The 25095-nt window shown below is 46.5% G+C and overlaps 1 protein-coding gene across 1 annotated transcript in view; it reads right to left on the bottom strand.

The window, feature by feature from the left end:
• Positions 1-25095, bottom strand: part of SASH1 (SAM and SH3 domain containing 1) — a 186977-nt gene that overhangs the window by 28697 nt on the left and 133185 nt on the right. Inside the window, 3 exon segments of the mRNA XM_045805301.2 lie at positions 667-741; positions 5484-6319; positions 11364-11496. Of these exon segments, the coding sequence (XP_045661257.2) occupies positions 667-741; positions 5484-6319; positions 11364-11496 (1044 nt within the window).

The raw sequence follows: 25095 nt of genomic DNA, 5'->3' as shown, positions 1-25095 counted from the left end.
ACAAAATGCACAAGGGAAAAACAAAACATTAGGTAAAAATCACCTATATCCTTGGAGCCTGACAAAGGAAACTTCAGGGAACAGAATATGTCCACCACGAAGGTGGCCTGTCCCCATGGGGATCCAGAAGCAGGTGTGAGGCCACTAGAACCTTGGCTCTGCAGAGTCTGGTTTGCTCTGGGCCCAAGGAGACTGGGTTCATCCCAGGACACCCCAGATCAGAAAGACCTAGACTCCTACAGGGCCATGCACTTGGCCTGTGGTAAGACTGGTGTCTTAGAAATGCTGGCACAGACTCTCACCCCCATCACAGGGCTCCGTCCTGGCACACTGTCTGTATGTACCAGTCGTGTGCACTTGCAACTAGTGTGAACAAAAGGCATGTGTACTCAACGACTAGGACTGTAGAAGCCAAACTCAAGACTGGATTTGCAACTTGAAGAGAACCGGAGGCAAAGGCATTATGGGCATGGAGGCGGTCATTGTTCATTCCCAGTGCAACAGCAGAGTGTCTCGAAGATGGGTAAAACGGGGCTTCTTTCCAAATACGATGTAGGATCACCGATATTACCCGCTACCATTTCTCAGAGACACTAAATATGAAACTAGCTCAGCCACATTGCTTGAATCCAAACCTTTTTTGCTTTACCTCGGGCATATACTCACCATTGGGTCAGAATTGTTGCTGCCAATGTGTAGAGAACGGTTCGTCAAGTCAAACCCTCCAAAACTGCAGGTTCTCTGTGGAAAGGAGTGGGTAGGGTGGGAATAATCCAGTTACGTTTATATCAGCTGGCTGTGCACCAACCCAACACATTTCCCATTTGCAGGACAATCACTGAATCACAAATATGTTACAGGATGAAAGTAGGAAATAAGAAATGATGAGAAAAAAAATACATGATTCATGTTTTAAGGAAATTTCCCTCATGTCTTTCCAGAGGCCACTGGAACTGGGCCTACCCCAGAGGTCTAGAATCCCCTTAACATGCAAAAACCAACTCGTTAAAAACAAAAACAACAACAAAAAACCACCCACGTGTTAAGTGCTCTAAGATTCCCTGTCGCTTAGCAACAGAACATCCCCTTCCAGTCCCCTGATATCAGCTGCACACTGTAGTGACCACGAGGGAAAATGTATCAGGGGACTCATGTGCTCAGAGTGGTCTTGGAAACCCAGGTCTGAAATCCTCTACAGCTCTGCCACTGACAGCAGGCTTTTCTAACAGACTCTTGTTTTGTTTGGTTTTAAATCGCTGAGAAGGGGAAAAAAGGTTATGTTTATAGTAGTCCAATCAGGCCAAGAGGATTACTCACTCACTGCTTCCTTGACCTAGCCAAAAATGCTGCTAACTTTCCCATCTAACTGCCCAACTTAACTAATTATGACCCTTTTGCTTAGAGTGTATGAAGATACTACATTTGCCCAGAAAGAAAAGGTTGATTCAATGACTGTCTTTGACCACACTCTTTAATTCCAATAGGAAAAACACGATGTTAAAAAGAAAGAAAACCTCTTGTCCTCTAGTTGGTTTCAATCTTTATAGAATTACTTCTATTTCAGCAATTTTATATTTCAGAACGTGCTTTGAATTCTGTTGTTTTTCCAGCAAAAACTACTCGATGACAACTCTCTCCCCCCCCAAATCTATAAAACAGACTCAAAGCACATTAATTTTTGTTAAAACTGATTTACTTTTTAAGCAAATGGTAATAAAAGCTGAATAGCAGACTTGGGTGCCAATATTTTATATTACTTGTTTCTCAAAGAAATCTCGCTAACAGCTGTTCAGTGGAAGAAATGAACAGAAAAGCACAATGTAGACTATAAACATTGCCTGTTTAGAATAAATATACTTGAGATATATAGTAACTGAGTTGTGAAAGCAGAACTATCCAGGAAGGAAAATGCCAAGGTTTCTGGAATCGTGCAGATGGCCCTGGTCCTGCCCCTTACTTGCTGTGTGACAGGTAAAGTACTTAGACTCTGAACTTGGCTTTGTCCGTGAGGAGAAGCAGGCATGTTGTGAATGCTGGCCGTCCACCTGTCATCACTGCTGCTCTGAGGATTCGGCAGCTTGTCCCGACAATTACCATACTCGAGTTTAGGCTTAGTCACTGCTCTAAACATGCAAACGAAGGGCTGAAGCTCAGTTCTGGGCCTTACATTCTACAAGCTTCCATTAGAAAATCAGAGTCTCCCAGGAATGGACCAGGAAGTAAGAGCCGGCAGGCACAGCAGAGTGGAGGGGCCAGGGGTACAGAAGTGTTGCAGGGGGGCACCTCAGGATAACCAAACTCAGGAGGCCATACAACTGTTTTTCTCCTTCACCAAAGCTGCCGTTGCTGCTGGAAGTTATCTACCATGGATATAATTCTAATTTTATCAATGGATAATCTGATCTCCCCTACGGTCAACCTAACTGTATTCTACTCTATAGAAAGAGAAAGATTGCTTTATTCAAAAACACTCACCAAATCTCCCAACCTGGCAAGCAAGGTTATGGCCACCTCTCAAGGCTAATTTTTAACATTTACCTTCCCTTTCCAGCTTATACTGCCAAATAGATTTTCGCATTTTTGCAAAGGCAGTGATTTTCTCCTAGTTCGTTTCCTGTTCCTCAGGGCTTCACAGATACAGTATGGCACCCAGATGCCTCTTCATTTTATGGCTTCTGCATCTCCCTGCTTTAAATTCCAGCATCGACTGCAACACTGGAGCCCAGCACGTACTTTCTGATGCGTATGAAATAACTGAGAAAGAATTTATGTGGAAACTTTACTGCAATAAATTAGAAGCTCGTTTGTGTCTTCATATGCCAGCTGTAGGCATTTCTTCCTAAAATGAAAACCTCAGAGTGAAGAGTGGAGTGGGTTTCTCAGCTACCAACTATAACCTCTCCTGGTGCTATGCTAAGGTGTCTGGAATAGACTCTTCTTTATCAGTGGAGGAGAGACAAAGAACAGAACAACAGACGTCGCTTGATCGAATCTTCAGCTTTTTCTGTATATCAAGTAGTTCTCAAAACAGCACTCCTTCTCTCTACAGATTGTAGAGAGAATAGTAAAAGAAAGTAAACCAATCTTCGCCTTTGGTGATATACATAATTGAAACCTAGGTGAGGTTTTTTTTTAAGTTCCTGTGTCTCCGGTACAGGTGACGATAAGAACATTTGGGACAGATGCTTGTGGATGAGGAGAGCCAGTCGATGGAATGGTCATGCAGTTGAAAACATGTTTTGGGTGGGCACGGGGGGTTGAATTTTAAAGATGGACAAAATTCCAAAATGTCATGCATGCCTGTTCCCCCAAACAAAAACTGAATGACCAAATAAAAAGCAAGACAGGTGACCATTTCCAGTGAATATACAGCATTATCATTTCCCTGAGGGTTCATCAAGCAAATATGGCATTTTTTGAAAGACAAAAGGATCAAGTTTGAAAAGTAAAGGAAACTGTGCACTTTTAGATAAAGTGGCGGCGATAATGACAAGGACAGAAAAGACCGTTCAAGTAAACCAAGCAAAGAGATGAATCCCGTCAAACCAAACCAAACCACCCTAAAAAGTCTGTTGCTAAAATGCATATTTCCCCTTACATTCTCTGAATGATTAGAAAATTAAATTTCATCTTCCTGGTTGTGCAGTTATACTTAACAAGAAAAGGTTTGTGCAAATTTCTAATTCAGTCCTGAACACGTATTTCAGCACGTCGTAGCAGAGCTGTCCAGTACTCCCTCAGGCTCATAGTACCTGAAAAATGTGCAGCCTTGGGTGACTCCGGGATAGAGATTACACAGTGCCACCATATTTATAAGGAGGAAAAATTTGGTGCTTGAAAAGAAACTTGCCTCATGTCCATACTCAGCATTTGTGAAGAATTAATCACTGGCCCACAATTTAATTAGCACAGATCTTAGAAATATAACTTCTAGAAAGTCTTGCACAAGTTACATTATTAGCCTGGCAGTAAGTATGAGGGATGCATGAGGAATTCAAGGTACTCAAGGTGGAAAAATTCTCAGTATGACATGATTTAAGTCCATGGGGGCGAGTAACCAATTAACAGAGAAGAGGTAGATCTGTCCTATCAAGGTCATGTGCAGACGAACTGGGCAGAGCCCCTCCCAAGTTAATAAATTATACCAAGACTGGTTCACCTATGGGTCAGAACTGAAGGAGAAAGAGAATTCTGTTAATGTACAACAAATACAGAACCAACCACAAACTATTGCCATGATGTATAGAAAGAGCCAGAAGGGAAGCTGTCATAGTATTAAAGTGTTAGAAGATTTGTATGAATGAGAAAAAAAATAGAAAATAAGCTCCAGAAAGAAAGTCAACACATGTGGGAACATCTGGAAAACCTAAAGGCTAGGATAGATCTGCCAGTCCTTTTGGAACCGGGAAGGTCATTTTAAGGATGGCATGGACCAGTCGGTCTCCGTTTCCACAAGAAGCAGAAGTCGACAGAATGAAGTTACAGCAGCTGTCCAGGGAAGAATATCTGACGCACGAACGTCTAGGAAGCCCAGGAAAAGCCCCCGTGGGAGGTCACACTGCAGTTCCTTCAGACCCTTACAGGGGACGCAGCTACAGCCCTAGTGGATTGAACGGGGTGCCGGGGGGCAGGGGGGCAGGGGGCCAGGAAGCCCACAGCTCTCCTCTGTGCCATTTTATATGGTTCCTGTGCAAGCTAAAAGTTGGGTGGGAATTTCAGGGGGAAAATGCTTATATATCTCAAGTTCAACATAAGTCATGCCCTAAAAAACAATCTTACTAGGTCTCTAATAATTCAGTATTTTTGAATATAAGTCCTTTATTCCTTGCTATGTACAGAAGAATCTATGGGGCCGTGGAAGACATTTCTAAATGTCGACCCCTCTGTTTAAGAAGACAGACTATCAAACAGATTTAAGTAAAACAAAAGAGCTCTAATATTTTTTTCCCCTTTACATTTAAGAACTTTCTGCTTGGCCCTACTAATAAAAGAAATGGACTTTACAAAGTTTTCAAATCACCAAATCGATGACTGTATTGATGACAACCCTTCCGTGAGCCAGTTTCTATTGTTTTAATTAGCTGAAAGAATAAACGTGTCTTCTAGGGCAACACGTCCTTCTGTTTTGAATCAGCTTCTCTGAGGTCAAGTGACGGATGGCTGAGAATCAAGACAGCCACTCCTAGAAGGAGGCCAAACCCCACCCCTGTACTCTGAAAGCCCTTCCCTGGATCATCACCAGCGTTGAGTTTCAATTAAAAATCAAACGGCTTCAACTGGCAAGAGGACAAATGGAAAAGCAGCCAGCGCTACACGAAAGTAGGGTCAGAAAGCTGAGGCGCCGGCGGAATGGACCCCGAAGTCACGAAGTCAGGAGCAGAAGAGAGGGGGAGGGCGCCAGGCCCCCGGAGGAGAGGCCATAATGCTTGACTGCACCTCACAGAAATGACAAGGCCGTCCTGGCCACCACCTCTGGGACTCACAGACTTCTGGTGGATTCTCAAGAGAACCCTTTTAGTACAGCGGTCGACCGTGGCGGCCCACTTCCTCTTCGTCTCCTCGTCCTCGTCCAGCAAGCAGCGCCGCAGGTCCTGCCTCTCGGCCCTGCTCAGGGTCCTGTCCGCGGCCGGCCGCACCAGCTGGCTCAGGTTCAGGTGGCTGTACAGGCTCCGCTCCACCACGTACGTGATGTTGAACTCGCTGACCGCCGGCCGCGCACGCGCCCTCCTGCCGGGGGCGCCGCAGCCGCCTCCCCCTCTGGGCTTCTGCCGGAGCAGCTGCAGGTCGCAGGCGGTGCCGTGGACGCCTTTTCTGGAGGGACGCTGGCAGAGGAAGGCTCTGGAACACGAATAGTTAGTATCCGTTTTCTTCAAGCGGATTTGCTTCCGGACGCTCTGAACCTCCTCCAGGGACACCAGAAGGTGGTGCCGACGCCGGTGGCTGTCATAGAAGCAAACGCCGTCTGTACTTACCCCGTGGCTCAGGGACCCGAGGCCCTTCTTCATCTCCCCCTCGGTGAGGGAGCGGGAAACCTTCTGGGCCTTCTCTTCTTCCGGATAGGAGAAGAACGTCCCCATCTTCTTGGGGGGCTTAATCAGGCCCCGACTCTCTCCTTTGCTGAAGGTTTTGACCAACTTCCGGCCAGCCCCCCAGGTATCCAGGCTGCTGGACGACGGAGACGTGGTGAGAGAGTCCGAATCATCTTCCGGAGGCTTCTCAGGAGAGCCATCAAAGAAAAATGGCTTCTTGTGCACTCCAGAGTAAAGGGCGGACCTTTCGTCCAGGACCGGGGCGTTCTCAAACACGTGCTCCTCCCCGCCTGGAGGGAAATCAATACGAGAGGTTCACGTCTCTTGTAAATATACCTCCACGTCCTCTCACCCAGCTCTTTCTTCCGTTACAGCCCCTGCCCTACAAAGAATAAGCCAGTCCTCGCAGACACCACAGCGATCCCCTCCCCCTATGGCCTACGCTCTCCATAAACCCAGCTCCCGCTCGAATAAATGCAAGGAAAAAAGAAACTGCCAACGTATGGTTTCACACGAGCTTCATGTTAAAGGGTCTTGGGTGTGTTTTCTTCTCCTTCTCTCAATATCTTTGTAGAACACACACCTTAAGAAACCTGTTCAAAATGCCATGTGGAAAACCTAAGCCAGTCATTATCACCATACTCCTTAGCCCTTAGCATTTAAAGATAACTACCCCTCCCCCCCTCCAAAAAGGATTACCTTCCCCAGTTTGTAAGTGCAGTCCCCAGAAGCTAGGAATCAGAAACCTTCCCCCCTCTGAAAGGCCCTCCTGGTGAGTCCGCGTGGTTTTTTACAGTCAGTGTGTGATGAATGCCACGTGGCTGACAGTGATTTTTTTATTGGTACATGTGCCATGCAAGTAATTAAATTACCAAGGCAGTTTGGGTGCAAAGACACCATACAGGGTTATAGCGTGCAAATGCAACTGACAGATGGTCTCCAGGTGACAAGCCAAACAAAAAAACTTAGGGAACTGGGTGATTCCTGCCAGACTTGCCATGAACCAGCCCTGCTAGGAAGCAGCAGGGGCATTTAAGGGCCTGGACACGCAGGCAGCCCCATCGAGCGTTCTACTTTGTTTCACGGATTCCAGCTCTTGAAGCCTTCCCTGGAGCAAGGTATTGAGCCAAGCCCTCCAGAGCCCAGTGGAAAGGTTTGGACTCACTGGCAGGAAAACTGAGTTCTTTCCTGCGTGTGTTATGTGAACAGATGTGAGAAAGAAGTAGGTCAAACTGTGGGTGTAGCGATCCTAACTGGCTGTGTCCCTTTAATTGTAAGGAAACTTTTGAGCACTGCAGCTTTCCACCAGCTGAACTGTGAAAGGGAAAAAATAAAAAGTTCCTTGGAACAGAGGGACGGCCCTAAATATACCGGCTGGGGTGAGGGTGCCGGCACACGGGTAAATGTCAGAGCGAGCTACTCACTTCAGAGAGGGGAAGGACGAAAGGACTGGTAGCAGTCCTTTCAAATTCTAAAGGTTTCCTGCTTTTCCAACTGATGGGAGTTACTGTTAAAAATGTGAAGGAAATCAGAAATGTGGTTATGAAATAGAACCCGAGACTGATTCTGATGTCACGGAGATGGTGGGGGGGAGGGAGTTTCAAGACCATGTCCAGTCCAAAGTTCGCCATCATCCACAGCACAAATGTATTCCCTGGAGGACTATTCCCGGATCTTTCATGAGAGTTTAAAAGCAAAGTCTAGGGTTCTGAGTGGATATTCGCTGGATCAGAGGCAGTGTGCAAAAATCGTGGAACTCTGCTGCTCTGTTCTCAGGACACCTGACTAATAAGGTATGGAGGCCAAGGGTCCTTCTGCTGTGAGAAGTAAACATGGCAATCTCTTCTAGATAAAACCCACCCTCCACTCTCGGGAAGAAGGGACGGGGGCCAAGATGAGAGGCACAACCTGGTGGCAGAGGCCCAGCCCTGGACTCCTGTATATATGTGTCCAGACCACAGACCACGGCTTTACATTTCGCCCTGGTGTCCTTGGAGAAGCGCAAGGCCCTCACTTACCTACAGCCTGAAGGGGCCTCGGGGAATTCAGGTGGGTCTACCGGATATTTTAACGACCTGTCAGCCAATAGTGGTGTGGAAATTTTCTGGACTCTGTATTTAGGGCTGTCATCAGAGCTTCCAGTACTTCCACGGCAGGTGTTGAGTCTGCAACCAGCTGGTCTGCACCTGCCCATGACCTATAGTTCTGCCTCCTGGTTCTAAGAAGTCTGCATTTGGTACGGCCTTTGGAGGGAAAAGTGACCAGTGCTTCTCACGTGGCTGCATCAGCCTGTGTGCTGGGGGCAGGCCTTGCATGGTGCGGGTTCTTCTGTCTGGGTCTGCCCCGAGCCTGGACTTGATTCGTTGGGTTTAGAGCACCACTGCTCCCATTCTGGGACCTCCAAGTACAATCATCCTTCGGAAGAACGGCAGTCACCATGCTCTGACCCCATGGTGATTTGGTGTGACCTACTACACGTAATGACCTTTATCTATCCTCGTCCCTGAGATCCGAGTGCGGACGGGGCTAGGGTACGGGATGACTTAATGCCAAGAACACAGCTTCGTGCCCTGATTCCAGCTCGGATTCTGCCACTCGCCGCCTCCGTGACCTTGGGCAATGATTTCATCTCTCTGAGTCTGTTTCCTCACCTGTAATGTCTGCCTATCTTACAAATATCTACTGCAAGGCCACTGAAGAGGATAAAATTAAATGAAAAGAAATATGTGAATGCACTTTATAAGCTAAACAGCACTGTACGAAAGCTAATGATTCATTACTGGGTCACAGATAAGCTGAGCCTCATGAGAGAGGAGGGCAGGTGGGTATCAGCTCTAGGGGACAAAACACAAAAATAGGCAAAGGGCACTGACCTGGCCTAAGACTGAATATCGTCTAGGGCCATTCATGCCCTGGATAAGGACTTGAAACTCAGTCACAAGGGTGAGACTAGGTCAGAGACTGGGCTTTCTCTCTCTCTCTCTCCTCTCTCTCTCTGTCTCTCTCGCAGGACTGTAGAGCTGAGGGGTGGGGAAGAGGTGGGAGCAGAGTGGAGACCCAGGCTGTCTGGACTTAATTCTGGGCTGTCTGCCAGCTGGCTCAGTGACCTTGAGTGAATTATTTAACCTTCTGGGGTGTCCGTTCCCTCATGTGTGCAATGAGGACAGTGTTAATGCCTGCCTCTGGGGGCTACGCTGAGGAGGACATTTTAGGAGAACATCACACCCAAGGTGTGTAGAAAGTGGCTGGCGCACACGATGCTCTCGGTACAGGTGAATTATCCTTCAGACACCTTAGTATTGGCACAGACACGTAGGAAGTGAAAGCCTCAACTCTTTGAAGGTCCCAGGAGAGTGAAGGAAGGGTGACTGGGAATGTGACTCTTTCCTGCTTTGCAGAATCAGTGGCCAGTTCTGCCAATGAGGAACCTCAGAGAGCGCCACTCACAGGACTTGGGGGACAGTGCTATAGTCTGGTCGGGGGCAGCCCCAAGCGGATGCCCTGCACTCACACACACCTGACACCTCTCCTGGCAAAACAGACAAGCCCGGTTAGTGGCAGTCCAGCTTCCCAACTCATCGGACACCAGAGGTTAATGGGGACTCAAGCTCATTTACTCCATCTTCCATCAGTGGCACCTAATTCATAACCAGATGAATTCAAGTTCAGGACTAGAAGTCCATACAATTACTACGCTTTACCTAACAGCTACCCCTCCAGGTAGCTACCCTTCCCTTTTGTCAACTACGTCTCTCAGAGATAGTTGGAAAGGTGGCCCTAATGCCCATGACAACGCTGTATGTACGGGCACCTGGCTGGTAGACCCAGAGTACCCCGCATGCCACTCATGTGTGCTCATTCATGGACAAGACCCACCAATCCGTTTGCTGTATTTGAGATTTAATTTTAGCAAGTGTGAGAGGTTTGTTTTAAAATGTGGTGTCCCAGGCTGGATGATGGCAATTCCACATGGTTCTCCTACTATTACCAATGGATAGTGTGTGTGTGATTTCATTAAGAGCTGCCAGTGAGAGGAAATCAGGCCATATTCTGTACTGTGAAAACCACGAGTGAGCAGCAGGTGTTAAAACATCCAATGCAAAATCAGCACTGCACCCAAAGACAAGCTGAACTACCATGCAAGAAGACACCCAAACGAAACCTGGAATTCAACACAACTCTGTGAAATTGCCCATAAGCACGTCTCTCTCACTGGCCCTCCTCCCTTCTTTCCCTTTCTCACCTCCACGCTCCCCTAGTAATCCCCTCACCTCTAGTATTTCTCTAGTGGATTTAAGCTGATAAATAATTACAGCAAACAGAAATTAAAAAACAGCAATAAAAACAACAGGAAACTCTCATCTATGTAACTCAGGGGAAATTCCAGTTCTCTCCACGCCTTGATTTTATTTATGCACGACAAAAAGGCCTCTCAATGATCATTTTCAAATCTATACTTTAAATTTTTGAAATTCCTCAAAATGTAGCTATGACATTTTAACAAGTCATGTGCTTTTAAAAAATAAGACCTATTGTTTCCAGTATTTTTTTTCAGTTCACTTATTATTTTCCAAACAGGAAATCTTATTCTTTTATTTTATCCTTTTGGGAGAATCTTACAAGGTGCCGCAAATGCACACAGCTAACAACAGAAGTGACGAATACGGCTGAGATTGAAACTGTCATAATCACACTTCAAAGGTTAACTATTCAGTACAATAAATCCAAGCTCGTGCCCCTTCTGACATCACTGCTTCATCTGACAAGCCGCTTAGCCAGCAATACAGCTCTTCAGATCCACTCAGAGCGGAAGGTCCTCAGAGCCCCATCTGAAGGGAGTCTTGAGACTGTTTACAGGAAGAACAATCGCCCCTCGGAGATCGGAAGGGATGTTAAGTGCCTCGATCGTTCGATGTTTGTTTGAGACGCATGTGTACCAACCCTGGACTAAGTTCAGCGGCACAGAGGCTACTGCTGAGAAGTTATAAACTCAAGTTGATGTAAAATGGCGTATGCTCAATGTTAAAGCTGTACCACACCCTGAGAAGCCTTCCCTGTCACACATCAGCCATTTCCCACCGCTGTGACGTGAACAGTACCAAGCCCCCCCCCGCCCCCCCCCCCGCCCCCCGACCCCAAACGCTTTGAGCCACGCCCGTGCTCACGCACAGACCCCAGGCGCGCTCTGCCAGCCTTGACTGGAATGCAATCCATTTTCCACTTGAAATCATACTCTTTTCCTACTGAAGAGCTGACCCCGCCTGATTTAATTTGGAATAAGCAGGGAGGAGCGTTTTTTTTTTTTTTTTTTTTTTTTTTTTTTTTTTTTTTTACCTTCGGTGCTGGGCTTTCTCATTTCTTCCACTCTGATCAGTTTCTTTCTCACCCTGCGAGTGGAGTTGACCAGCTTGTGTAACCTCTTAAACTTCACCGACTCCTCGGTCTCATCATCCGATTGTTCTCTTGACTGGCAAAGAAACAAAGGGAAAAGCTCATCAGATCGCCGCCCCGGGGCCCTGCGCTCTGGCAGCCAGTGCAGCCCAGCCTCACCGCCAGTCTGAGCTCGGCAGCTGAGCGGCTGCACCTGGGGCACACGCACCCGGGGCACCCCCGGCCGGCCCCACCGGTTCTCGGAGCCGCACACACCACTCCGGGGCCCAACGCGGTGGAGAACCAGGTCCCAGGCGCCACGACACACCCCGGGGCCCTGGACGGGCGTGGGACGCGTCTGTGTCAATGACGGCCCGGCCTCCGACAGGACTGTCTCCGCAAGGCCGGCCCTGTCATTTCAGTCCCACTGCTGTGGTTTGGGCCCGGCTCTCCTCTGTCTGGCCCATCAGGACTGCTTAACGTGGTCATCAACTACTCCTCCAAACCAAAATTCTGTTGACTTGTTCCAGTCCTCCCCCCAAATCAAAAACAGCAGGGCAGGAAACAGGAAGAGAAGCAAAAAGCCGCCGTCTGCCCCCTTCGTGGGGAGGGCCTGCCACACCTCAGCCATGCCTCCCGGCTCTCCCGGCTCCTTCTGAGAGCTCACAAGGCGAGCCTGAGGACAGACCCCGCATTCCTCCACGGGGGACAAGGGAAAAAGCTGACCTTTTCAGCCATACAGCACACTGCATATTCCCCAGCATCCCATTTCATTTTGCAGCGACTCAAGTATGCTCAACCCAGCTGTTTTCCCTCAAGTATCAAACATTACAGAGAGAGGAAAAAAAACTCTCTCCGCAGCAGTGACCCCAGTGAAAACAATCCTTTCCTTGTGAACAAAATGCGGGTTTCAGTTCCAAGTCAGCTCTAACATTCAATATGCAGCTTCCTCTGTTTTATCTGTTCAAAATGTGCAAAAGCAAAAGAAATCTGCAACTCCAGGGGCGCGCTGCGCGGGCCGGGTGCTCGGCGGTCCCGAGAGCGCAGGCCCGGCGGAGGCACGCAGCCGCGCACCCTGGGCAGCCTGGGGGCCGCCCCAGTGGGTCCTGCACCTCCTGGCAACGACCTCCTCTCCACTTCTCAAACCTGGTTCACAGAACGAGTAAGGACAGAAATGCCTCACATAAACAACACTGCTGAAGCAAAACAAAAACCACAGCCCTGAACAACAGTCTTAATATGTAGCCCCTCCCCCTGCAAGAAAGGCTCTCCATAATCCCAACTTTATCGACAATCGAATAGGTCCGCGAGAATTAGCAGAGAACAGTGGTTCAAGGGTAAAGAAGGTAGAGATTCCATGAATTACTTAGGCAGAAAATTGGTGCAGCATGTTGTGAGTGCACAAATATTTCTGTAGCTCTGTGGCACTACGTAAGGGATAAATACAACCCATTTTCTGGCCTCTGTCCTCACCCTGGAGCTCCCAGCATAGGGCCATTGTACTTTCTCTCTGCAGGACTATAAGCAAACCATTCACCCACTGAAGAATAATTATTATAACCCAGAAATGGCAAGTCATCAGGACAGGGGGATTTCTCAGGCTTCCCTTTTGCGAACCGTATTCAATTTCTAAAAAATTCCTAGATACGATGTCACATCTCCATTTCAGAACTGAAGCGAACTGCTTAGCTGATCACGCAGAACAGAAATGGAACCCCCAGGTAATGGGGGGAGGATACACCGCATGCCAGCAATGAGCTTTAATGCGTTTGGTCTAAAACTTACAACGTAAACAAAATGAAATCAAAGTACAGCTTCTGCTACATAATGGAATCGTCTGGTTTGATTTTCATTTTTACTTGGCTGAAGTGTTGATGTGTGATGAAATGGTCAGAGTGGTCAACCAGAGAAATGAGAACTGGGTGAACCCTCATTCTGGGTAATCAGCACCTGAGCAAAACCATAGCGCACGGAATTACACGTGAACACTGAAAGGATTCCGCCTTCTTGATGCGTCTCAAAAGCTAAGCAATTCTAACAGGAGGAGAACCAACACTATAGCGGGACAAACCTAGAACATGTGTGCGTAACTCTCACATTAAAAAATCCCGAAGTAAAAAAAGGAAGAAAGAAAGAAAGAATACAAAATCCTGAAGTGAAAGACGAAATGAGTACAGGTTCTTTATAATCAAGACACAGGAAGCTCGATTAGAGAATGACAATCAGTGATGTATATGTGTGTGTGTGTGTGTGTGTGTGTGTGCGTGTGTGTGGGTGTGGGTGTGGGTGTGGGTGTGTGTACCTTGCACCTAGCGTGGGGGTTGCTACTGCTGCTGGTTCTCGTGGTGCTGGGGGTGGGGGCTGTGTGCGCCTGCGCATTCCACAAAGACAAATCATATGTAGGAAACATGCCATCAGAGGGAACTTTTGAAATAGTTAAACCAGGACAACAGAATTAAAGGCAAAGACCCCCTCCCCCACTTTCCTCTGTCCTGATTCAACGTGGTGAAAAATAACATATTCCAGGTACTTGTTTAATTGCTTTCACATGTTCCATCTATTTTAGAGAAATAGGAGCTATTTACAACTTTGAACTAATGTTATTTTTATTTTCCTTAAAAAAAAATGAAGATTTTGGGGGTGTTTACCATTGACAATCACAAATCATAGCAACTGGCAACTTTTCATTATCATGGTTTGGACACTAAACAAGGTAGATGCAGCCCAATTTATATGAAGAAAAATGTAAAATCAAAGTCAATCAAGATACATCCTCCTTGAATCAGCCTAGAAGTCACTGGAGTTAAACAAGTGTAGCCCAAGGATGCTTTTTATTGATAGAGAGGTGCTGACTTCTCACTTCCTCCTGAGTCCAGAGGAAAAGGAGTTGTGAAATATTTGCCTTTAAAAAATTCTCTAGCTGTTTTAACATAAAGACGCTGTAAAAGGGGTGCATTTCTTTTAAACTGGGGACTAAAGCTTAAATTCCTCATTTCATGTTTCTCCTTTTAAATAAGCACACACCACTTACCAAATACTGAAAATAACTTGTCATGTCTTTTTTTTTTTTTTAATATTTATTTATTTGAGGGAGGCAGAGATAGCGAGAGAGAGAACACGAATGGGAACGAGGGGGAGAAGGAGGCTCCCCGCTGAGCAGAGAGCTGGATGCTGGGGCATCCCAGGACCCTGGGATCATGACCTGAGCCGAAGGCAGATGCTTAACCGACTGAGCCACCCAGGCACCCCTTGTTGTGTCTTTTTATTCAGAAATTACACCCCCAGAGATGAGGGTGTAAGAATTTAAAAATAACTATTTAATTAAGAAGAGTGTGTGTGAAATCTTGGCACCTGGAGGCACTCTGGTAACAGATGAAGGGAATCTGCATTACATATAAAATGAATGGTTGATTCCAAGAAATAGACTCCTAGAATTAAATAGAACACACCAGAAAACAGGTTTGAAATAAACTGAAGTGAAGAAATCACAGTATATGTTTATGCACGTTGTAACAGGGCACGGTATCTCCTTTCCCCGTCCTGCCCCAGGTCAGACGACTAAAGTAAACTTTAATCTGATCATCGTCTCAATGAGAAGGTGAAAACTAAATTATCTGTAAAAAACTCCCCACCTCTAAGCTTTAGGTGTAAAAGGCAATTAATGCATTCCACCAAAGGACGTGGAAAAGTGGATTTACATTATTGTAAACAGAAACAGTTGATTTCCAGCCTCTCTCTTGCAGATTTTTCCACCAGAAAGCCCATATGGCTCAACTTTTAATTACTTTGGCTAATGCTATATGTAGTAATTCTGTGGTGAATGCTTAAGTGTTTCATTTCTGGTTTCCATGGCAACATTACATCAGATTGCAGACAGCTGGCTCCACAGTTTTAAACCATAACAAATTGACCAAGCCAAGGCACAAAACTATAGCTGCTTTAAAGAGATAGTACACCATTTGCCTGCCAGGGGGCTGAATGAGGAGCCTATGGGGCCCACTTGGCAGGCGAAGGAGGGTGGAGCCTCCTCCTTTCTCATCTTCTTTTGGAACATGTGCGTCCCTGACACATCTGCAATGTTCTAATAGGAGAGACGTGGAGCCAGCGTGGAGAGCTTCTCATCACACAGCTACGTGAAGGATGATCAGGAAAAATGGGGAACAATTAATAGCATCTGTAGATAGAAAAATTTGTGTGCTGGAGCAAACGAAAAGCATCCCCTCACTCTCAAGTCTGTCACCGCAGGTCAGTAAGAGAGAGTACTTCACTGGACCCAGTAAAAAAAAAAAAAAAAAAAAAAAAAGGAAAAAAGACATTTCTTGCAACTGTGATGCACTGTAACAAACGCTCTCCAAAAGCCACATAGCACAGGAGCACTGCCCCATAATAAAAGTTACAGTGAACTTGCAAAGAGCAACCAGAACCCTTTTGGGGACTGCTCGAGACCATGCTGAGCCAACAGGATTACATACGAACTTTGCCTTTTGCAGAAATACACTCAGCTTGCTTCCCCAGCTCCAAACACTCAGCACACTGTCCTAATTATTAACAGCCGGACGAAGTCAATTTATCTCCCCTGGAGCCACACGTAACACTATAAGATATTTAAGCATTTCTGAATGTATTCCGAAAATGGAAATGTATTTGCTTATGAAATTCACACAACGGTTTCTGGCTAACTGGGCGCATAATCAGACATAGTCGCTCCAACTTCCTAGATGCGCACTGTCCGTGGCATTAACGTTAAGGGAAGGGAGCCGATCGCTTGTAGGTTTATGAAAAGCGACATCATGCAAGGCTGTCTGCAGTCAAGCCCTTCACACTGAAAGCCTCCACAAGTGACAGCTGAGCTCCAACCACGTACACTCAATCTCTCGGGAATCGCTCTATTCTCCAAATAATATTCACCCTTCTCCCCCCAAAGCTACGTCTTCGTATCTGGGTGAGCGTGCTAGGAAGAGCGCTCCGGGTTCCAGAGCAGGGAAGGAAAGGAGGACAAACCTCGCAGCATCTGGGTAGAAAAGAGAAAGCCATCACAGCCAGGAGCAATCGAAAAGCTTTTCCTTGCAGTGACAGAAAGCACATTCTCCCTTTCACAGGAACCACACCCGGAGGACTTACCGGCTTCGGCATCGAGCAGGCGTGAGGGGCGATGCTGAGCTCCGCTGGCACCCCCACCCCCTCCCCACGCTGACAACGGCTTCCCTCTGCGTCCGTCACCTCTGTAATCTCCAAGTGAGCTTGAGGCACTCCTCAAACATGTTCCTTTGGAGTTACATGATCAGACAGGCTCCACCAGCACAGATTAGTATTCGAAGGAGGAAAAAGTGAAGACACTGGATTCAATTAGCTGCTTTCTGCTTGCTGCCTGATTCCCCAGTTCCTTGCTAACTGCATAACTTATAAGAAAGGCATAAGTCATCGGCTCTAAGCAAATCTCCTATTCACCACCAGGAAAAAAGGGAGTGTTGTACGTGGCAAACAATCCCTGTTTTCACTGACGAAGGCTCCCTGACCTCCCGCTGGCCCCCAGTTCCTTAATTACTGTCTATGGAATTCCAGAGAGAGAAAAAAAGAACGCGGGAATCTGAGCAAATCCGGGACAAGGACTAACCCTTGCAAGTGACTGAACTTAAAAAAGATCTCTTTCGCAGATATTCTTCCAAACACCCCCTGAAGGGAGTAGTCTCGATTGAAAATAGACACCTTCCAATGGCTATTTGTGACATTACTGAATTAAAACTTGTGATTTTGGTTTTCTCCTGGAGTTGTCACTTTCTGTCTCTCCCCACTTTTTTTTTTCTATTTTAACTACTCAAGTAAACGTAGATATTTCCTGTCCAGTGATGCTTCTAAAACTGTCTTACCAAATTGTTTCAGTGGTCACCTCAGAGCAGCTGAGTTCTCTTGTATTCTAGAAATGTGTGCACAGGGACTGTGTCACAAGATGACCATTTCATTGTCTCAGGGGTGTCTGCGGAGCCATAGGCACACGCTCTTACTGCAACAGAATGTCATCTAAACAGGACAGGACTGAAAACCCGTATGCGGTCTCCACGGCACGGGCTGCAAGTCCGGTCTGGATTTCAGGAGTAACTCATTCAGTCGGGTAAGTCACGTATTCCCACTGGGAGGTCTGGGCTGCCCAGTCCTAGGTGCCTCTCTCCCTGTGTGGGCATTTATTTATTATAATGCAAGGTCACCTCTCTTGGTAGGACACCACACAACACACACAACACACACACACACACACACACACACACACACTTTCTTACCATGCAGAGGTCCCAGGCTGTGTCACAGAGCACCAGAGCCCCATCCCCTTTTCCTGGGCCCCTTTGGCATCTCTCACTCTTCAGCAAGAACTGCATGAATTCCCCTCTCCCCCTATTTTCCTTCTTCCCTGGAAGGGTCTCCTCCTACCCCTATTAATGGACTTTCCTATTATTTCTCTCCACAGGGTCTGCTACACCTTCCCTATACAGCCTAGTTCTGCCAACCCGCTCCCCTACACCTTCTCTGGTTGCACGAACACTCCCTTCCCCACTGCCTGCTTAGGGCCCACGTGTACCCCAATTGGTGGCAGGTGCTTTCCTGACATTAATCTTCCAACACCCCTAAGTACTGACTGCTCGTACTCCGCAGGCACCGTGCTGGGCATTTACACATGTGCCCTAATTTCACAGACAGTCAATGGCAGGCACAGAATGTGAAACTTCACGGTTTTGCCCCCAACCCCCAACCTGCACAGGAGCTTTCTCCACCACGACTGCCAACCGCAGGGCCTGCAACGTGATGCTTAGAGTTCCTTAAAACGGTCAGTACAAGGCCTTGGTTGAATTTCCTGGTGACTTGGTGCAAGCCGAGAAAACGTATTATGCCCCGGGAGTGGGCTAAAGGGAAGAGGAAAGCCAAAAGCCTCTGGAGTTGGAACAACCTGGCTTTCAATTGCCAAGTCCTCCAGCAAATCATTTCACTTCTATGGGTCTTAGTATCCCTCCACGGGAATGTCATCTAATAACATTAATCTTAGAGCGTTGTTTTAAAAATTGTGTCTGTACCATCAGCAAGTGGAGCTCAGGAAGTGCTCACTGCAGCTGTAGCCTACTACTGATTGGAATTCAAACAAGACCCATTCTCATTCTTAGAAACTGCTGTTCCAGGTGCCTTGTACACGGCAAAGGCAAAGAAAAGACATGAGAGCTACTGATAGGGCCAACATCTGAGGCGGGGTCTGAACAGGTTGTTTATGTATTTACTTTTTGAAGATTTTATTTGACAGAGCGAGAGAGGGAGAGAGGGTCCAAGTAGGGGGAGCAGCAGAGGAAGTGGGAGAAGCAGACTCCCCGCTGAGCAGGGAGCCCCACTCGGGGCTCGATCCCAGGACCCTGAGATCATGACCTGAGCCAAAGGCAGATGATTACCCGACTGAGACACCCAGGCGCCCCGAACAGGTTGTTTCGATGCAGAGAAGATTCTAAGCAGAATTAGGAGCCAGAACTCAGGAATCTGGCAGAGGTGGGCTCAGGGCCCCTTTATGCCACTTGTGAACAGGATGTGTCTTAATTTCTCTCATTTATAAAACAGGCAGTGATAAGCCTCCCAGAATTCTTAAGAAGGTAAAAAGAGACCTTGAATGTGAGACCTAAGGCCTGGTGGGCAACGGCGTCAGTGAGATGCACAGGAAGCCAGGCCCTGACGGCCCCAGGTTCTGTGAGGAGCTCGGTGGAAAGGCACATCCCTGCCTATCCTCCGAGAGGCCTACTCCTCCTGTCCACCCCGTTAGCTGTCACTGCCACAGCTCTCAGAGGATGATTCCGGACTTTATGAAGGTACTTAGGGTTGGCTACCACACGGGCTTCCGACACAGCTCATCGTTTTGAAGACAGGAAGATCCACAGGGACAGGGACCATGTCTGGTCCCCCCCACCCCTTGTACTCATGGCGCCCCACATGGGTCCCACCACACGGGTCCCACCACATGGGCCCTCGGTAAACGTGCGTGTCATCCATGTGCCCCGAAGACGTTTAGACTCTCCAACCCCATCGTTTCCAGCCCCATCAGTAGTGTCTGAGTAAGCTGTAGGTGGGCCAGGCCGCCCTGGGAAGCGTCTTGGTGGAGGACAGGTGGAAACTGGGGAACACACGTCATGAAAGAAGGGCATCGCTGGTTTGTTCACTGTGTAGACTTGACCTTACTTAGCACACAGGAAGTGTGCAAATTTGCAGAGGACAGATTTGAGCATCTGACGGCCACTCTAAGGAATTGTTCGTTTGGTCCTCAGAGCAAAGTCCGAAGGCCTTATTGTGGAGCGTAGGACTCTGCGTGGTCAGAGTCCTGATTTCCAGTTTGTGTGTGTGTCTCTATGCAGATACTGTGGGGAAAGGCCTCTCACAGCATCTGGTTCTCATCCTTTGACTTCCTCAGAGCACCTCAAATACTCTCCTCTCTCACGTGCCTGCACACCTTTGCACTGGTGGATTCCTGTTTTGGGATTCTTTCTGAGTCCCACCCCATGGACTCTTCCAGCTCCTACCCACCCTTCAGTATTCAGTCCATGCGTCACCTCCCCTGGAAAGCCCTCCTGGCCTTCCTCCTCATCTTCCTTAGGCTGCGTGGATGCCCAGCACACACAATCATAGAACTTGGCCCAGAATATGGTAATCCCTGTATTACTCAGTCCTTCACTAAACTTCATGAAGACAATGGGCACTGTGCTATTCGTTTCCATGACTGTATTTCAGTAATGTTTACTTCTGATTACATGTGATATATTTTTAATTAGAAAATATGGAAAATGCAGATACAGAAGAAAGAGACAAAGAAATCATCCATACCCTCCCACACTCAGATAGAAAAATTAGTTATATTTTGGGGCACCCGGGTGGCTCAGTCTGTTAAGCATCTGCCTTCCGCTCAGGTCATGATCCCAGGGTCTGGGGATCGAGTTCCTCATTGGGCTTCCTGCTCAGCGGGGAGCCTGCTTCTCCCTCTGCCTGCCGCTCCCCCTGCTTATGCTCTGACAAACAAATAAATAAAAATCTTTTGAAAAATAGTCATATGTTGGCTTACATCCCCCCACTTTTCCCTCCCTCCCTCTCTCTCTCTCTCTCTCTCACACACACACACACACACACACGATAGACACCCTTAGGTTTCTATGTCTGTTTTGTGTTGTGTTTTACGAAAAAGGATGACTCTGAGATTGTCAGCTGCTCTCCCTCCCACATTCACTGTCACTATCTGCGTCCCCAGAGCCTCTCTCACATGAACACACAGTACGAGCAGAAACAAAGTGCCTGCCGAGAGCCATGACCCTCTTTGAGCTGCACCACCGCCTCTAAGAGAAACCTTGGAACTCTCAATGGATAATGTTCAAACTGTTTTAAAATCTCTTTTTCTATTAATATGTTTTGAACATTTCTCGTGTCAACAAATATCCATCAAATAAAACACAATTATATTCATGATTCATTAGTATTCACAGAAGTAAGCCATGATTTTCTTAACGCCCTGAATCACTGGACATCAGCATGTTTCCAATTTTTCAACATCATAAACAATTTCTGATAAACAGTTTGTCATAAAATTTCTAACACATCTAACACATTCTTCTTTTTAGAATAAAACGACTAGATTATAGAACTTACGGGTAAAAAAATGGGCATAGCTTTAAGTTCTTTGATATATATTAACACTTTGCTCAGGAGAAACACTGTACACGATATTATTTTTAACACTCACAAGTAGTATAAAAAGAGTCTCTAGGGGCGCTTGGGTGGCTCAGTCAGTTAAGCATCCACTTGATTTCGGCTCAGGTCGTGATCTCAGGGTCTTGAGATCAAACCCCACGTCCGGCTCCTCACTCAGCAGGGAGTCTGCTTGAGAATCTCTCCCTCTCCCTCCAGCCCCTCCCCCAACTCACGCGTGCGCTCTAAATACATACATACATACATACCATCTTTAAAAAGAAAGAGTGCCTACTTCCTCACACCATTGTCAACACCGAGCATTACAATATTCTTTTACACTGAGACAATTAAAAAGGACCTGTGCTGTGATAAACAGATATTTCCTGGTCGAAATTAATGGACGGATGCACTGATTCAACATGCAAGGAAGAGCAAGGAACTGACATAGGAGGGAGCCGACTCTACCTGGGCCTGCAAAGGCTATAATCGAGAAGTCTGGGGGCAGAGAGAGCCAAAGAGGGGTTCAGAGATACGATTCGCATAAGTAGCTGTGATAAAGGCATAAGAGGAACAAAGAGGCACAGGCGTTCAGAAGTGGGAGGACTCACCTTTGGCTGGGGAAACTGAGGCATGCTTCACTGAGGGGAGGGGCACCTGCCGTGAGTGTGGGGGCATTTCTGGGTTCCTCCCGGATGCTAGCAGGCCACTGTTTAGATGGCCCTGAGGCTCACTTCTTTCTCCCCCTGACCTTAGATGCCTGCCTTTTTGGACAGGCAAAGAGAGCTTGAGCTCGGCGGCTCCTACCGCCCTGCTGAACAGCATGTGACACGAATCAACAGCAGCCTTCCGGCCCTCCTCTTTTCCAAGCTTGATTTCATAATCTCTCCAACATGCCTGCTCATCCTCGGCTGGTCCAAGAAGTGATGCATTCGAGGTCACTCCCTACCTTGGGGGCAGTGCACTGGCTCCGGCCAGGGGACGTTCAAGATCAGCACTGATGACTGTCACCAGTGACCCTCCAGCCAGGGGCCTTCTGGGCCCAGCCATCAGCTTAATGTGTTTTGTGTTTACAAAAAAAATTGGTCTCACTCTCTAAAGAAGTCAGAATTACATTGTGAAGTGTTTATGAGTTGTCACAGTAACCATAGACAATGTGAAACACATTGTGGGTGTTTTTTTTTTTTTTTTTTTTTAATTTCACAAAGGAATCAGGGAAGGACTCATCTGTTTAGTAAGAAATATTTTGCTCATTAGCTGGTGACATCATCGCCTTCTGAAATTAGGAGATTTTTTGTCAGCATATGGACAAAAAGAGGAGATTCCGTTCTTCTCCCAGAGGTGCAGTATAACACTGAAATAATCTCTCTGGAAGTTTCAAAATTAACTAGTTGTCGTCAGATTTGAAGAAAGAAGAGGAAGAGGAGAATATAATTATATGATACTTTTACTGTAAAAAGTATGTGAGAATTTGAGGTAATATTACTGCCCCCCAGGGGCAAAGGCTTGTCAGCACTTAATTCATTTAAGAAACTGTTTAAAAAACTAACTATAAAAACCAAAGGAACAGCAAAGGGCTGCTACATTCCACAATAAATTCTATTCTTTTTCTTAAACTCCTAAACTTTGCATTTTTAAAAAAATCACTCCCAAATAAAGTTGCTAACTTCCCCATAGAAGGAGGGATAAAACAGAACTCCAGGAGTCCTACAGCCGAGTTTGGGGAGACTGGGATGATGCGTAAGCCCAATTCTTCAAGTTGCCACGGAGCAGAGAAAATGCCTTCCCTTCTCCTCAAAGGGGTTGACGGGGATGAGAAAGATAAGTGGAGGAAAGAGAACTGAATTCTCCCTTTACGCTGTAAATGGCTGGAAGATTCTTCTGCCTGAGATTATGTCACCCTGCCCCATAGGTCAGAGAACCCCACCGTTCACATAAATTAGCTGAGTTAAGGTAACAAAGACATGATGGGAAGTAGTCAAGAGCTGTCCAGGTCGCTCTGTTAAGAGTGGGCTAGTGTTACCCAAAGCAAATCCATGGTGCCAAGCACACTGAAGACTAAAGCAAAACACCAAACCCACTCATTCTCGAGCGCATTCAGTTCTCACATAGCCTGTGCCATGGAAAAAGGATGATTCAGAACAGAACTGCCAAGTAGGGCAATTACATATGCGTTTGAGGCTCTAGTTTCTGGAGCTGATAGTTTTCATCCCAAAAGCGGTAAGCCTCCTAAGGGATTGGGTGGTGTTTGCAAAGTCACATTACTTTTATGGCATCTGAGACTGACTGATTCATGGATCAGGCACGATGACTTTTGGACGGCGCTACCAGACAACCTTGTCCAGGCATATGACAATGAAAAAATATAGAAAACTGATAGAATCTACATGGCCATGGAGGGAAGGTACAGACACCAAGTTCTCTCCTCCAACCAAAACTTAGGCCACAGAGCAGCACAATCGTCTCTTGAAGCTGGAGGCAAATGGGCCAATTTCACCTCCTAGGGCCACGGTCTATCACCTTAACAAATATGTCTGTATAACAAATAATAAGCAAACTTATTTTGATTGAATTGCTTCAATAAGCAAATTTACTTCCAAACTGAAGAACTCTAGGCTGAATCCTTAGAAAAGAATCATTCAGAGCCAGAAATGTTGTTTGTCATCCTCTCCTTGGCTATCAAGTCATGATGATTGCTGAAAACCAGACCACAGAACATCCTTCCCACAACTAACAAAATAAGCAACAGCCTCCAAAAAACAAAATTACTAAAAACTAGCAAAAATATTCCATCAAGGGCACCCAAACAAGGAAATGCATATAATCTAATATATTAAGCTTTGAAACTTCACTGTCGGGGAACCTGGGTGGCTCAGTTGGTTAAGCGAGTGCCTTTGGCTTAGGTCATGATCCCAGAGTCCAGGGTCCTGGGATCGAGTCCTGCATCAGGCTCCTTGCTCAGCAGGGAGCCTGCTTCTCCCTCTGCCTGCTGCCCGCTCCCCCGCTTGTGCTAATAAATAAATAAAATCTTAAAAATAAAACTTCATGGTCAAGGGAGGAAACAAATTTCTGAAGACCAAAGGAAAAGGCCTCACTACTCTAAAAGCCACATTGGTAGGAATCTTGAGAATTATTCCGTGGAATTTCAAATCTCAAAGGAAATAAACTGTGTGGCCTTCCTTTTTTCTAATTTTTTGATCTCAGACCAATGGAAATTGCTTCAGGAGAATAATGAGTGAAAGGATGGAAAGTTAGTAGTAAGGCTGATACTGAGTGAAATAAAGCCTCTTAGAAATTCACCAGAATTGGGAGGGGGAAAAAAAAAAAGAAGAAGAAGAAGAAAGAAGAAAGAAGAAGAAGAAAAAGAAATTCACCAGAATTGGGGAAATGACTTAAACGCACACTGGCTATGGCCTACCCATTCCCCCACACCAAGTGGCATGAACCTTGGTGCAGCAGATTTAACACAATCCTGGGAGAGAGAAGGCAGAGACCAGGTATCCTAGCAAAGACCACATTCCCCCTCAGGGGGGTATCCCCATTTCTCCGGCCATTACATCAGGCTATAGCAACATCAAACACGAACGGGCCACAAAACAAAGCCCTCAACTGTAGCTTGTAAGAAGGGAAACAATTTCTTGTCAGAGAGCGTGACGAACAGGTCAAAAGTGATCCTCATTATATCAGCATGAGCAGAAAATCTGACCTGAGCTACCCAGGCGTGATCAAGGTGAAAGGAAATGTATGACAATATTCAGGCAAACTTACGGCAAGGGGGAAAAAAAGAAAGAGAGAGAAAGCATGGAAGAACACAAAGATCCTATCTTTTGATCCCATCTCTCTATCAGATTAAAATACAACTTAAGGAGCAGGAAGAAATTCCTAACACTAGCTTCACTCTATAAAATAATCTAGTAAGAACACGAATTCAATTAAATGAGACTTCAAAGACAAGATGAAAATCATTAATGATATTAATTTAAAAATTGCAGTCATAAGAAAAGAG

The sequence above is a fragment of the Ursus americanus genome, chromosome 11 (genome assembly GCF_024610735.1).
Source record: "Ursus americanus isolate L20-20 chromosome 11, mUrsAme1.1.p, whole genome shotgun sequence".
Classification (NCBI taxonomy): domain Eukaryota; kingdom Metazoa; phylum Chordata; class Mammalia; order Carnivora; family Ursidae; genus Ursus; species Ursus americanus.
This window is presented reverse-complemented; position numbering and strand designations above follow the sequence as displayed.